The following is a 15,546-nucleotide window of genomic DNA, read 5'->3' as shown; positions in this document are numbered from 1 at the left end:
TTTGCCTGGACTACCCTCGATGCTGTCTCAGTAGCTCGTTAGCGTCCAGAACCTGTCCAGAAAGCTGCCAGGCTCTGCTGAGGTGCAATCCTGGGGCCTCAGAAGAGTCTTGGTCTGACCAAGCTGCAGAGCCAGGGAGGTCTGCTGCAGTCTGCGCTCAGACAACTGATGGCCCAGGATGCCTTGAGGGAAGCTTGGCCAGGCCCATGAGACTTCCACCCCACCCTGTGGGCCCCCTGGAGGAAGGAGCCGGCCTCTGCGTGTGCAGTAACAGCTTTAATCTGTGGTGGCCCCTGCCCTCCCGCATCCAGGCAGGAGGGGCCGTTTCTCGGGGAATTAGAGCAGGAGCATGTGCAGTTGGTGCTCGGCGTGTTTCCCACACCGTCTCCTGGGAGTCCATGTTTACAGTTACAGCACTGCTGAGTGGTCAGCAGAAACAGGACACAGCCATGTCACCAGGGCCGGACCTGGGCATAGAGAGGCAAGGTGCCAGTATTTATATATTATACATATATATATATGTATATATATATATATATTTCATGTGTTTACACAGATAGTTTTCTCTCTTGAAAGTATTAAAAAATTGATCAACCTTCAATCTATAAAAAATACCTACTCTACATGATAGAAAAATCTCTTCCAAGTTTACACTGATTTACACCCAAGGCTTTCCCCAAATGTACAACAGGAGGCGACCTCTGACATCCTGGTGTGGAAGGCGGTGGATGCGGGGCCACACACGTGTGCACCACGTGCACATGTGCACATGCGCACACACAGCTGGTGGCCAGTCTTGGTGATGGGGTCTTGGCCCACCAGGGAATGCTGGGGCCTCGGGCAGGCCCACAGCCTTGCAGGATGACTCCACTGCGCCTGGGAGTGCAGGCCCGGGGTAGGCCCACTCCTGCTCTGCTGAGAGCCTTCCCTGCCGTCTCTCTGCTGCAAAATGCACCCTCGGGAAGAACAATGATTTCTAAGTTAGACACCCAGAAGACAGGGTTCCCAATGTTTGGACTCTGGCCTGGGAAGTGCGTGGAGAGGGTGTGGCCGCACCTGTGGAGAAGCAGCACCTGCACGGGGGAGCCAGAGGGGCCTGCAGCATCCACCTCACCCAAGGAGAGAGCTCTATACAGCCAGACTTTTGGGTCCCGATGTCAGAGTGGAGGGCCCCAGTGGCTCCTGCCCAGCCCCCATAGGCAGTCAGCGCCCCCAAGGGCTACTGCAGTGAGGACTGGGCCAAAGGATCGGCTGCATGGCCTGGAGGCCCCAGGGCCCAGAGCTGGACTAAGCTGACCATATCTGGCTGAGCAATGGCCTGAGTAGCACAGGGAGAGCTGGGGGATACACCAGCCTTGCCCGCCTGTCCTTCCTGCACCACCATGTCTGAGGTGAGGGTCCGGGAGCCCACTGGCCATCAGAAGCAGCCCAGCATGGGCAACACGGCACCAGGGCACTTGTGCGAGTGGTGTAGGCAGCAGCACCCCTGGAGGGACCCGTTTTCTTCCATTCTTCCCAATAGGGCTGCACGTGGGAAGAGGGCCCACCACAAGGAGGCCACAGTGGGGCTCACCCCACAGCTCTGCACAGAGAGGCTCTCCAGTCCATCCCGCTGAACCAAAGTGTAGGCGTTCACAGCCAGGCTGACCTAGGACTAAGAAGGTCAGCACTGACTGACGGGCAGCCCTGCCACCCCCTCACCCTCCATGGGCCCCGGGCCCGGGGACTTGCCTTTCTCCCTCCTCTCCACCACCCTCTGCCCCTTGAGCAGCCCGTCTTCAGTGGCCCCAGCCCAGCTGCACGAGGGCTCCCTGCATGCCCTGGGCTCTGTCGGCTGTGGGACCTGTGGGTCCTGACTCCTCATGGTGTGACGGGGCCACTCCTGGGTGTTGGAGTCCGGAATCCAGCCCAGGCTGGGCCTTCCTGCCTCTACTTGACCTCCAGGATGGATGGGTTGGTCTCCATAATGGCCACGATGATCCTGTCAATGTAGTCTTGCAGGCGGAAGTTGATCTCCTCCTGCTTCTGAATTGCCTCCATGAGCTGCAGGGCAAGCAGGTGGTCAGAGCTGAAGTGCACAGGCCACAGGCCACCAGGCATAACCACAGTGCACAGACAGTGCACAGACCGCAGACCCCAGGCCGCAGTGTGCAGGCGGGGGATGTGTTACCTCATCTCGGGAGACAGAGCTGATCTCTGCAGCCAGGGACTCAGAGAAGGCTGTGGAGAAGAGGCTCTTGGCGCCCTGGATGCTGAGGGTAATGATCTGCCCGTTCAGCTCCTCGTTTTGCTCCTTCAGGTTGCGGTTGTCCTGGGAGGGCACAGCAACATCATTATTGGGCTGGGGCCCCTGCTGGTGGCTGAGCAGGGACAAGGACTGGCCAGGGAACATGGCCTCCAGCTCAGATGCTGGCCCTCCACGTCCCACCCCTTGCCAACCAGGCTTCTGGAAGCCTCTGCCTACCTGCTTCAGCCTGCGGACCTCCTGCTCCAGCTCGCTCTCCCGGGCGCGGCTGTGGTACTCTTGCAGGCCCATGCTGCTGCTGCGGCCCCGCCGCTGCTCGGCCTCCAGCCTGAGGAGCTGCAGGTGCTCCAGCTGCTTGCGGAGGTCCTCGATCAGCTGCAGGCCAAGGCGGGGTGAGCTGGGGGGCCTGGGCTCCCATCGGCCACCGTCAGCCATCACGTGGCTGTAGAACCTTGGGGTTGATCTGGCCACCATCTCTCAGGAAGACCACACACACCAGCAGCTATGCCCAGAGCGGCACAGCCAAGAGCTGGCGTCCAACAAAGGCTCCCCGCGGGTCGAGGGGGCGCCCAGTGCTGGGCATGGGGCTGGGGGTGGGGCGCTAGCTCACCTCCTGGGTGGCCTCCTTGTCCCTCTGGAACTGGTGCCTCTCGTGACTCAGCCTGTCCCCCATCCTCCTCTTGTTCTCCTGCTCTTCGCTGAGCCGCAGCGTCAGCGACTCTATCTCATCCACCAGCTTCTGCTTCTCCTGCAGGGGTGGACACCTGTCCTGGATGCGCGTTGCCCGTCCACTTGCACATGCAGGTTGCCCTGGCCGTCTGTCCCTCCCATCTCTATGTCTCCCAACAGCAACATGGTGGCCCCTGTGCTTGGAGCACGACGGGGCTGGGTCTCAGTTTTCCTACCTCTCAGTGGAGGTCAAGGTCCCCTGCCTCTGGGGGTAGGCACATACACAGGCCGCAAGGGCTATTTTTCGTGAGGGGCAGGAAGGACCTTTGTGTGGACAGAACCTGACTCAGTGACTGTGGGGAGCTCCAGTTGGGCCCAAGTGTTCTGAGAACGCCCTCTGGTTTCGGAGCTTCCCAGAGGACACCTGGTGAGCTGGGGGAGGGAGGCCTGGCAGTGACCAGCTGGACTCTGGGAGCCCCATGTGCAGCCTCTGCCTCCACATCTGCGGGGGCGGGGCATGAGTGGTTTGCTGACGTCTTCCCCTTGGAGGACACTTCCCAGATTCAGACCCCTCGGTCTATCTAGGAGTGAACCTCTGGGCCCTGTGGATCGTGAGTCCCTGGGGGAGCTGCAGGCAGAGCATGGCCCAGTGTCTTCCAGCAGCCTGGGTCCTGAGACGCCCCTGTTCCCTCACACACAGCACAACGCAGCCCAGGGGTTGTCATCTTGCTCAGGACAGAGCCCAGGGCAACCGCGGTGCCCACAGGAAGGGCACAGCCTGGGCCTGCTGGTCACAGCTCGACTCACCTCCTCCAGGCGCTCAATGTTGGCCTTCAGACAGGGTGTGCAGGATCGGAGCTCACTGTTCTCCTCATCCAGCTGCTGCAGCCTGGGACACAATAATGAAGCTGAAACTCATTCCAGGAAGTGTGCCTCTGCTGGGCCAGGGTGCCCCATGTCTCAGGAAAACCCTACTGGGGCTGCCCTATGGCCCACAGATGCCCCCAAACGAGCAGGGGCAGTCCTTAGGCGCCCACCCAAGTGCTCCAGGGCAGAGCTTTTCCGTAATCCATGTTTTTTAACTATTATTTTTTTCACGCAGGCTGGAGTGCAGTGGTGCAATCTCAGCTCACTGTAACCTCAGCCCCATGGGCTGAAGCAATTCTCCTGCCTCAGCCTCCCGAGTGGCTGGGACTACAAAGCACCATCCTGTTACCCTGCCACCCCTTCTAATTCAACCCAACCTGCACCTACAACCAGAATTTGGCCACCATGCCTGGCTAGTTTTTATATACTTTTTTTTGAGACAGAGTCTCAATCTGTCACTGAGGCTGGAGGGCATTGGTGCAATTTCAGCTAGCTGCAACCTCCGACTCCCTGGTTCAAGTGATTCTCCTGCCTCCGCCTCCCAAGTAGCTGAGACTACAGGCGCCCACCACCACGCCCAGCTGATTTTTGTATTTTTAGTAGAGATGGAGTTTCACCACGTTGACCAGGCTGGTCTCGAACTCCTGATCTCAGGTGATCCACCTGCCTCGGCCTCCCAAAGTGTTGGGACTACAGGCATGAGGCACCGCGCCCGGCCTTCTCTGTTTATTAATAATCATTTATTTGTGTCACTATGGACCGTCCAATGCTATCACTATCAGTTTGTTGTTGTAGCTGTCCCAGCTTTGGCATCTGGCCCGTCCCTCTGACATACCCTCAGTGTCGGTGCTAATGGGGCTTTTTAGTGTAAGCACCTCATTCTCAGGTACCATAAGTTGCTGCAGGCTCAGCCTGCATTCTTCCTGTCCCAGCCTCAGAACTGGCCATTTCTCCAAGGAGCCGTGGATATTCTCCATAATCCAGCTGTCCTCACCATCCTGTCACCCTGCCATCCCTTCTAATTCAACCCAACCTCCACCCACACCCAGAATTTGGTGTCAGATGGAGACCCAGGGGCAGCACAGGGCTGGGCGGGAAAGGCTTCAGGTGTCCTCAACACAGGAGGGGACCTGCTCTTGCCCGACGATTGAGACGAGGAGCACAGCAGATGCAACCCTTCCCAAGAGCACTGCCAGCCTCTGCGCCACCGGGAAGGCCACGGGGTGCCTGGGACAGGAGCCTCCAGGACTCATCGGGGGCCTGTCAGACCCTTGGCCACAGGCGTCGGTCAGGAAGACACAGTGGCTCCGTGGTGCCACTCTGGTGTGTGTGGTGCCCTGTGGTCCAGACTCCTCTTTCAGGACGGGGACCCTGTTGGTGAGCCTCACCTTTACCCAGCCTCCACGGTTCCCGGTGCCGCCCACTGCTGAGCCTTCATGTTCCGGTACTTCTGGGTTGTGCAGCTGCTGATGCGGGGTGCTGTGTGCTTTCGGGGCTACACCTTTGCCATCTGCCTTTCCTGTGGTTTTGCTGCGTGCAACATACTAAGTTCCCTTGTCCACCTCTAGCCCTAGAGTCCTCATGGCTCTACTACAGCTACTTTCTCCTTCCAAAGTAACACTTGCGGCCGGGCGTGGTGGCTCAAGCCTGTAATCCCAGCACTTTGGGAGGCCGAGGCGGGTGGATCACGAGGTCAAGAGATCGAGACCATCCTGGTCAACACGGTGAAACCCCGTCTCTACTAAAAATACAAAAAATTAGCTGGGCATGGTGACGCATGCCTGTAATCCCAGCTACTCAGGAGGCTGAGGCAGGAGAATTGCCTGAACCCAGGAGGCGGAGGTTGCGGTGAGCCGAGATCGCGCCATTGCACCCCAGCCTGGGTAACAAGAGCGAAACTCCGTCCCCCCCCAAATAAAAAAAAAAAAAAAAAAAAACAAAGTAACACTTGCATTTTTGTTCATAATTAGAAAAGCAAATTATGTTTTAATTCTATTGAATTTCAAAACTACAGATAAACAAAGAGAAGAAAATAAACAGCTGGCAGCGTCACGCAGAGCAGCTCTGCCCTCCGGGGGCCTGACCCCCTCCTTTCCCCCTTGTCCTGGCCTCTCGCCATCTGTCACACACACTCGGGTCTGCCCAGGGCTGGGGTCGGTCTTTCTGCCTTCTCTCCTTTCATTATCAGGCCAGGGGGAGTCTGCCTATGGTTCCAGAAGGACGAGCTGTGCTACATGGCACGAGTGAAGGCTTCTCTGGGTTTCCGTGGCTCACACGCTGCTAGAAAGCACCACACACCAAGGCCATGCTCACCCAGGTCACTCTGTGTCTCTTGACAGGGCACGTCCCCCAACGCCGGGGGTACAGCAGGACACATCAGGGCCACATTCACCCAGTTCACTCTGTCCGTGACGATGGGCCACGTCCCCCAACGCTGGGAGTACAGGAGGGCACATAAGGGCCCATTCACGTAGTTCACTCTGTCTCTGATGATGGGTCATGCCCCCAGTGCCGGAGGTACAGCAGGTGCCATAAGCTGCACATCAAGCCCTGGGCTCCGTGTTTGCTGCCACTGTGGCACCATTAGCCTTCACTCCAGCTCTCTGCAGCCTGCCAGGGGCTCCCACACTTTCTGGAGGCCCCACTCCCAGAGGTACCTGGCCTTTCCTAGAACCTCTCCTGGGCCCGGTGTCCTGAGATTCAGATTTCTGCCTGTGACTTCCGCACAGCCCCATCCTGCTGATGACACACATTTTTCCTTCCCCATCCCTCCACAAGGATGTCCAAAGTTCCAGCCCCCGCGACCCCTCCATCTTCTCTGTGCCCATTCAGCTTTAACTGTTGCCTCTACTGTGGCCCCACTCCCAAAATCCAGCTGTTTTCTCAGCACTGCAATTGTGTAGACAGCCACCCCTGTTGTTCCTAGGGGGTTCTGAGGTAGGTGCTGGGGGGTCCTGCCTCCAGATCCTCTGCTCCTGAAGGAGCCTGCACTGAGACACTGTCACTGCACTGGCCAGAGTCTTCCTATACACCAGATGGGCAGAGGGTAAGCTGTGGACAGTCCCCAAGATGCCAGAGGCCCCTGTGCTGGGCTGACTGCAGATTGCTGACCTGGGGCTGCAGGGGCCTCTGAGGGCCTGAGCAGCCCTGAGAACTACAAGGTTCCTGGTGGCTAGCCCACGAAGCTGCAGGAGGCTGACAAGGTCCAGAACATGGTGGCACTGACCCCAAGGGCACGGGGCGGGCAGCCGGCTTGCTCACAGAGGCAGCGACACGCAGCCCTGCTTGCTCCCTGAGGGCCTCGTGAGACCCGTCTCTTGTGCCCCTCCACACCGGAGCAGACAGGGGGCAACTTGTCCACAAGGCTGTGCCCCAACCTCAGCCCCAGCTGAAAGGTCCCACAGGAGGTGCTCCCTGGTGCTCACAGACGAGGAACGTACCTCAATTTCGAGCCCACTCGACTGCACTGTGCCAAGGCCAGGACAGAACACTTTTTCCTGGCTGCCCTGACCTTGCTCCCCAGAAGATGGTGCCCCACTGCAGTGGCAGGCACAGAGGGGACCCCACACAGCCCTCTGAGTGCAGGCCCCTTCCTGCGACCCACTTCTGAAACTGCCTGAGAGCTCTCCTTGGATAAGGCAACACGAACTTCTTAGCTTTAAGAGCTAGGACACAAGCAAAAGAACCTGAAACCCTCTCTCATGAATAGTTAAAGCTCCTGTACTTCGAAATCGAAAAGTGGTCACTCTCAGTTTAGAAAAGCCGTGTGAGATGGCTCATGCCCACAATCCCAGCACTTTAAGAGGCTGAGTATGAAGAGGAAAACAACAGCAACAGCAAGAGGCCGAGGTGGGAGAATTGCTTTAAGCTAAGAGTTCAGAGTTCCAGCCTGGGCAGCACAGCAAGACCTCATCTCTACCAAAAAATACAAGTTATCCAGGTGTCACAAGAGCATCAGAGCATACTTGTAGCCCAGCAACTCAGGAGGCTGAGGCAGGAGGATCGCTTGAGAGCAGGGGCTCAAGGCTGCAGTGAGCCATGACAGGGACACTGCACTCCAGCCGGGGGCACAGAGCAAGATCCTATCTCAAAACAAACAGACGAACAAACAAACTGTATAGAACAGCTTCCTGCACTCTCATCACCCAGACACACAAGGAGCCCTTAGGACTGAGGCATCGTGCTCAGGACAGAGAACTCTAGATTCCTCTGATTACAGACACTTTACGTTATCTGATACCTTTTACTTTTACAGAAGATGAAGAGCCATCCCTTGCAAGTGTATCTGTAAACACACACCAGGTATCCACAGCATCAGGTCCTGGCTGTGGACTACTGGAGGCACCCTGAAGCAGTACTGTCTACTTCAATTTAGTGCCTTGCCCGGCCACGGTGGCTCACGCCTGTAATCCCAGCACTGTGGGAAGCCGAGGTGGGTGGATCATGAGGTCAAGGGATCGAGACCATCCTGACCAACATGGTGAAACCCTGTCTCTACTAAAAATACAAAAATTAGCTGGGCATGGTGGTGCACGCCTGTAGTCCTGGCTACTCGGGAGGCTGAGACAGGAGAATTGCTTGAAACCGGGAGGCGGAGGTTGCAGTGACCCAAGATTGCGCCATTGCACTCCAGCCTGGTGCCTGGCAACGGAACAAGACTCTGTCTCAAAAAAAAAAAATAATAATAATAATAATTTTTGGCTGGGCACGGTGGCTCATGCCTGTAATCTCAGCACTTTAGGAGGCCAAGCTGGGTGGATCACAAGGTCAGCAGTTCGAGACCTGCCTGGCCAACATGGTGAAACCCTACCTCTACTAAAAAGACAAAAATTAGCTGGGTGTACTGGTAGGCACCTATAATCCCAGCTACTCAGGAGGCTGAGGCAGGAGAGTCACTTGAATCCAGGTGGCGGAGGTTGCAGTGAGCAGAGATAGCACCACTGCACTCCAGCCTAGATGACAAAGCAAGGCTCTTAAAAAATAAAAATAATTTTGGCCAAGTGTGATGGCTCACACCTGGCCAAAATTATTTTTATAATCCCAGCACTTTGGGAGGCCGAGGCGAGTGGATCACCTGAGGTCAGGAATTCAAGACCAGCCTAGCCACCATGGTGAAACCCTATCTCTGCTAAAAATACAAAAAATAGCTGGGTGCAGTAGCACGCACCTGTAGTCCCAGTTTCAGGCAGGAGAACAGGTTGAACCCGGGGGACAGAAGCTGTAATGAGCTGAGACTGTGCCACTGCATTCCAGCGTGGGCAACAGAGCAAGACTTCAACTCAAAAAATAATAATAATTTTTAAAATCTTCATTATATATATATATATTTAAATTAAATTTTTTTTGGAGATGGAATCTCACCCTGTCATCTAGGCTAGAGCACAGTGGCGTTATCTCAGCACACTGCAACTTCTGCCTCTGGGTTTAAGCTACTCTCATGCCTCAGCCTTCCAAGTAGCTAAGGTTATAGGCACATGCCACCTTGCCCAGCTAATCGTATTTTTAAAAATTTTTTGTTTTTAATAATGTTATTTTTTAGATGGCATCTCGCTCAGTCACCAGGCTGGAGTTTAGTGACGTGATCTTGGCCCTCTGCTATCTGTGCCTTCCGGGTTCTCCTGCCTCAGCCCCTCGAGTAGCTGGGACTACAGCCGTGAGCCACCACGCCCAGCTGTTGGCCAGGATGGTCCTGATCTCTTGACCTTGTGATCCACCTGCCTCGACCTCCCAAAGTGCTGGGATTATAGGTGTGAGCCACCTCGACCAGCCTTAATTTTTATTTTTAGTAGATACAAGGTTTCACCATGTTGGCCAGGATGGTCTTGAACTCCTGACCTCAAGTGATCGGCCTGCCTCGGCCTGCCAAAGTGCTAGGATTAAAATTTTGAGCCACCACACCCAGCCTCCTTTATAATATATTTTAATGTAGTATCATTAATCCCCATCCTCTCTGTTTTCCTACTTTTTCTGATTCATTCAAGGCTATGTCTCCAAATGAATGTAAAAGTAATTTTATCAAGTACCCTTAAAAAAAGATTGGTATTTTATTTTATTTATTTTTTTTTTCTGAGACGGAGTTTCGCTCTTGCTACCCAGGCTGGAGTGCAATGGCGCGATCTCGGCTCACCGCAACCTCCGCCTCCTGGGTTCAGGCAATTCTCCTGCCTCAGCCTCCTGAGTAGCTGGGATTACAGGCACGCACCACCATGCCCAGCTAATGTTTTTTGTATTTTTAGTAGAGACGGGGTTTCACCATGTTGACCAGGATGGTCTCGATCTCTTGACCTCGTGATCCACCTGCCTCAGCCTCCCAAAGTGCTGGGATTACAGGCGTGAGCCACCGCGCCTGGCCAAGATTGGTATTTTAAAAAGACTGACTACATTGATTTGACATAGATTTAGAGAAACTGACACCCACATAGGGTCTGTCTTTGAACTGATCTCTTGTGACCTTTGGGAGAGTTTTAAGGTTTTCTCCACATACCTTTTTCCCTTTTTCTAAAATTAAGGTTATTCCTAGCCACTGCAGCTTTCTGGGGCGGGCAGGCTGTCGGGAACCTCGCCTACCTGGCCTGCAGGTTCTGGGATGAGTGGGCTGTTGGGAACCTTGCCTACCTGGCCTGAGGCTTTCTGAGTGGGCTGTAGGGAACCTTGCGTACTTGGCCTGCAGGTTCTGGGGTGAGTGGGGCTTTTGGGAACCTCGCCTACCTGGCCTGCAGGTTCTGGGGTGAGTGGGCTGTTGGGAACCGCCTACCTGGCCTGCAGGTTCTCGATCTCGATGCTCTTCTCCCTCTCCATCTTGCATAGGAGCTCCTTCTGCCTCCGGGTCTCTTCCAGAACCATCTCGCAGGCTCTCAGCTCCTGTTCCTTCAGCTGCTCCTCCAGGGCATTTGCTCTTGAAAGACAAAGGCAGGAGTTGAGCTGTCTCCAGGCAGGGTGTGCAGTGGCACCACCCCTGCCCAGAAGCTGTATCAGGACCTCCAGAGAACCTTTCCCCAGCCTGGAAGCGGAGATGGGAAGGGCATTCCCGAACTCTGGTCAAGGAAGGAAGCAGGGACCACACCCCAGATGGCCTCACTTCCCAAACTAAAGGCACCTGGGATGACTAGAACAGTGTCCACTGCACCCCAGCCCAGCTGATACCCACAGGCCCTGCTGGCTTGTGGCCTGTGGACCACAGCACCCAGAGGGCCTAGGCCCACCAAGTGACTGCCTCTGAGGCACTCTATATTGAAGCTAGCAGCTGTTCCACCTGCAGCCACTACATACACTGAGTGCACTCTGAGCCCAGACGCAAGAGGCCTCAGCAGGGAGCATGAAGGCACAGGGCCCAAGGACCACTCATTTCCAGGGAGTGAGTGTCTGATCAAGCAAGTGGCCTGTGGCAGTTGACCACTGAGGAACCGAGTGTGCTGGGGATGTCTGGGCTTCAGCTGCAGAAAACTCAGCTCATAACACATCTCAATGGTGCTCCGGAAGCTTCCTGAGTTGCTGGGTCCACATCGGAGACAGGCTGAGTCTGGCTGTGGCTGCTGGGCACATCCAGGCCCCAAAGGCTGTGAGGCGCCACAAGTGGAGGGGGGCCCACTCTGCTCCCAGTCTCCTACAAGCTGGGGAAGTGGGTAGAGACACCAGTCCCATCCACGGCACCTTAGAGCAGAGGCAGGGCAGGTGTCGGCTAGACCACAGGGAAAAGGGAACATTCCCACAGGGTCGGGAGACCCTGGCATTCCCTAGATCATCACAACCATCCACAGGAGACAGGACTGAACTGTCCCAAAGAGAAGGGCACAGGCCCCACCCACTGACACAGCACAGCCCATGCCCGCAAGCCCTGCCTCACACACACCCTCTTATCCTGTGGGGCCTGACACACGCCAGCGAACAGATGGCCACAGATCACCAGACACAACAGGAACGCTTTCAACAAGAAGTGGCCGAAGCAAACACCAGGCAAGTACCCCAGAGAGACATGTCACACGGGAGACGGCAGGGAAAAGGCCCCAAAGCTAGCACAAGCCATCACTCTCCGTGAGCTGAGAGCCACAGCTGCAGTGTCAGGGCAGTCTGCTACACAAGAGACAAATAAGGAAGAGCTCCCAGGAATTGAAAGCATGGGGAGAACAATGTAAAAATCCGATTAAGATGCCAGGCTCACACCTATAATCCCAGCACTTTGGAAGGCTGAGGTGGGTGGATCACCTGAGACCAGGAGTTTCAGACAAGGCTGGCCAATATGGTGAAACCCCGTCTCTACTAAAAATTCAAAAATTAGCCGGGTGTGGTGGCGGGTGCCTGCAGTCCCAGATATTCGGGAGGCTGAGGTATGACAATCATTTGAACCCGGGAGGCAGAAATTGCAGTGAGCAGAGATTGTGCCATTGCGTAACACCCTGGGCGACACAGCAAGATTCTGTCTCAAAAAAAAAAAAAGAAAGAAAAAAGAAAAAACCTAAAAACCAGGTGCACAGCACTGCAAATAATACAAGTATTATTCCCACCCAAGTATCTAGGGTGGGAAACAGAAGTCATGGAGAGCAGCAAGACTCAGCAGCACCAGGCATGGGGTCAGAGGTCTTCAAATTCTCCGGGAATCCTATTTCTGACCTAGAATTTTATGCCCAGCTACACTATGGATTGGAACGGGGTGGGAGGAATAAGCACTTCCAGACAAGCAGTTCTCAGAGCATCTGGCTCCTGGGCTCCCTTTTCCAGGCAACTATCAGTGATGTTCTCAGAAAATGAGTCGGCAAAACACAAGAAAACGTGCAACCCAGAAAATAGATACTCAAACGCGGGAGAAAGCACTTGGAATTCCTAGGATGGCGGTGGTGCAGCAGGGCTAGCGAGCAGAAAGCTCTTCAGTAGCAATGTCAGATGACACTGAAAACGGGAAAAGTGTTGTTTAGGACAGCACAGGTGAGCACCAGAGAGAACAGCCACAGGAACTGAACGTGGCCAGGGCTGTGGCTGTGGCTGTGGCCGTGGATAAACAGCGGGTGGAGCAAGGCAGGAGTGTGGACTTCACACCACACACACAGGGAAAACTGATGAACGTACTCCAGACTCAAATGAAACCTTGACAGTCAGCTTGAGAAAGGCATCTAGGCAGGACACAGTGGCTCAGGCGTTTGAGCCCAGAATGGGCAACATGTTGAGACCTCATCTCTACAAAAAATTTAAAAATTAAGCCAAGCACAGTGGTGACTCATGCCTGCAGCACTTTGGGAGGCTGAGGTGGGCGGATCACGAGGTCAGGAGTTCAAGATAGGCCTGGCCAACATGGTGAAACCCCATCTCTACTAAAAACACAAAAATTAGCTGGGCATGGTGGCTCACACCTGTAGTCCTAGCTACTTGTGAGGCTGAGGCAGAAGAATCGCTGGAACCTGGGAGGCGGAGGTTGCAGTGAGCCGAGATCACGCCACTGAACTCAAGCCTGGGAGACAGAGCAAGACTCCATCTCAAATAAAATAAAATAAAACAGCTGGGTGTGGTGGTGCATACCTGTAGTCCCAGCTACATGGAAGGCTGAGGCAGGTGGGTCGCTTGAGCCTGGGAGGTAGAGGCTGTAGGCAGCACTCTTCCTGAGCAACAGAGTGAGTCCCTGTCTCTTAAAACAAGTGCATCCGGTGGCCCATCTGGATTCTCCTTGGCAAGGAGGAGCCAGTGGTCTTTGGAGGTGCGGCACCCACGTAACACACTACTGGAGCACAGCCTCTTCCAGCGTGCCTGGCCCCTCTCCCCACTGTGCAGCAGGTGCTGGCGGCAGGCCCTCCTCTGCTGAGAACCTGAAGAAAAAGCAGCCGCCGCGCCCAGGGCACAAGAGAACACACTTTACTTGCTTAAAATTAAAGCAATGTGCAAGGTATGCCACAATCCCATGAGGCATTCCAGTTCTCAGCGTTCACAGGGCAGACTGATCTGAAGCTGAAGGATGGGTCAGGAATGTTAGTACCATGCAGGGTTAGGGCTTGGGGGCTTTGGGGGTGCTGACCGCAAATGCCCTGCTGCCAACACACCTGCATGCAGGCCTGTGTCCAGGTGCTCAGAGCCCTGAATCTACCTGCTGAGTGGTGATGAAGACACTGAGGCTGAACTGAGAATATGTGCAGGAGCCAGGATGTGCCCAGGCGGCTGGGCAGTGACAGAGACTCACAGGAAGAGGCTCTTCTGCAGATTCCACAGGTGCCTCTCAGGCCTCCCGGCTGACTCCTCTGCCCCCAAGAGGCTGCTTGTGCCCCCACAGTGCCCAGCTCCAGGTGGCACAGTCTGGGTGGCTGACTCCTGAGACAAGCTCATCTTACTTTGCATGAAAACGAGTACTGCCAATCGGTTATGAGACATGGTGTGCCTGGTTTGAAAAACGCTGAGAATTACCAGGTATTCTAAGAAAAGTCTGCAAACAGGAGAGGGGTAAGCAGCTCCCACTCTCCCTCTGCAAACGCAGCCGTCACACTTCACTTCCTCCCTAGCACTCCTACCCACCTGAGGTTAGACTGCACACTGTATCACGTATTCAGCAGTCTCTGCTCATTTTGCTTTCTGCTGCTGAGCAACTTTTCTCACCTGCGTTCTTCCAGGAGGGGCAAACCCCAAGTGGACCAGCCTGGTGGGAGAGCTGCACTCCCGGCCTGCTGGTGAGGCTGCGCACCACGCCCTCGTGCATTCAGTCAGTTCCTCCTGTGGGGGCCAGGTCTCAGCGGCTCCCAAGAGGGAGGCAGTGCCTCCCCTCTGGGGCCCTCTGTGTGCCTAGGGTTCCATGGACACCTCCCCTCAAGAGCACCAGTCAGAGCCTCAGGTAGCCTGCCTGCAGCCCACTGGGTAGCCTCAGGTGACCACCTGGCACCACCCCCTCAGCCGGCTCCCACACTGGGATGGACGGGTGACCAAGCCCCTGCCGTGTGAGGTAGAGAAGTAAATGGGGGCTGACAGGCGGGCACAGGAGGCACCGTGCAGGGGCCCGGGTCTCCTGGTCCAGGCTCACCTGTGCACCAGCTGCAGGTTCTCCTGTCTCAGGCGGCTGTGCTGCTCGCCAGTGGCAGCCGTGTCCTTTTCCAGCTCCAGCACACGCCTTTCCAGGAAGACGACCTTGGCAATGAGACCAGGTTTCAGGGTCAGGTAGCAGGAAGCAGAACTACCTGGGAGGCCACCCAGGGATTTTCTCAGCATAGAATCAGATCCACCCAACTGGGCTAGAGTTGGGTCCAACTTATCCTTGGAGCCCGTCCCATAAACCCACAAAGGGGTAGCTCCTAACGGAGTCAAGGGCTCGGGGAGCACTGTCATCTCGATGCCAAAAATGCACATATTGCTGCGGCTCTAAGGCCCAGGGGCCCAGGGGCACTTTTGGACTGACTGGCTCGTGGGCAGCAAGACTCAGCCCCCTACACACAGGTGGGATCTCTGCTCAGCCAGATGCAGCTCACAGAGGCAGCCCAGGCGCCCATGGATGCAAGGGATAGACAGACTCATGTCTTAGTCCCTCCCTCCCTCAGAGAATTCACAGGAAGATGAGAGTAAGACACCTGCAGAGGTAGGAGGAGTGAAGCGAGCAGAGGGGGACTCAGGATGGGTCAGCAGACTTGAGATGCTACAGATGTTGTAGGGAGGAAGAAACGGGGGTCCAAGAGGAAGTGAGCTGCAGGAGGAGGTGAGGGTGTAGAGGAGAAGGTGAGGGGGTACAGGAGGAGGTGGGGGGTACAGCAGGAGGTGAGAGGGTACAGGAGGTGGGGGGTATAGCAGGAGGTGCGGGGGTAGAGGAG

At 55.5% G+C, this 15,546-nt stretch overlaps 1 protein-coding gene across 3 annotated transcripts in view; it reads right to left on the bottom strand.

Annotated features, from left to right (window-relative positions):
- Nucleotides 1–260: 260 nt before the first annotated feature.
- RAB11FIP3 (RAB11 family interacting protein 3) overlaps nt 261–15,546 on the bottom strand; it is a 108,754-nt gene continuing 93,468 nt past the window's right edge. For all 3 annotated transcript variants that reach the window (XM_032269376.1, XM_032269377.1, XM_032269378.1), the window contains 7 exons: nt 14,769–14,872; nt 10,536–10,676; nt 3,722–3,803; nt 2,856–2,993; nt 2,465–2,620; nt 2,171–2,311; nt 261–2,043 (listed from right to left, as the gene is read on the bottom strand). In XM_032269376.1, the coding sequence (XP_032125267.1) occupies nt 1,930–2,043; nt 2,171–2,311; nt 2,465–2,620; nt 2,856–2,993; nt 3,722–3,803; nt 10,536–10,676; nt 14,769–14,872 (876 nt within the window). In that variant the 3' untranslated portion in view covers nt 261–1,929. The remainder of the gene's footprint in view (nt 2,044–2,170; nt 2,312–2,464; nt 2,621–2,855; nt 2,994–3,721; nt 3,804–10,535; nt 10,677–14,768; nt 14,873–15,546) is intronic.

This window comes from Sapajus apella, unplaced genomic scaffold (assembly GCF_009761245.1).
Source record: "Sapajus apella isolate SASKATOON/1434 unplaced genomic scaffold, GSC_monkey_1.0 scaffold192, whole genome shotgun sequence".
Taxonomy (NCBI): domain Eukaryota; kingdom Metazoa; phylum Chordata; class Mammalia; order Primates; family Cebidae; genus Sapajus; species Sapajus apella.
This window is presented reverse-complemented; position numbering and strand designations above follow the sequence as displayed.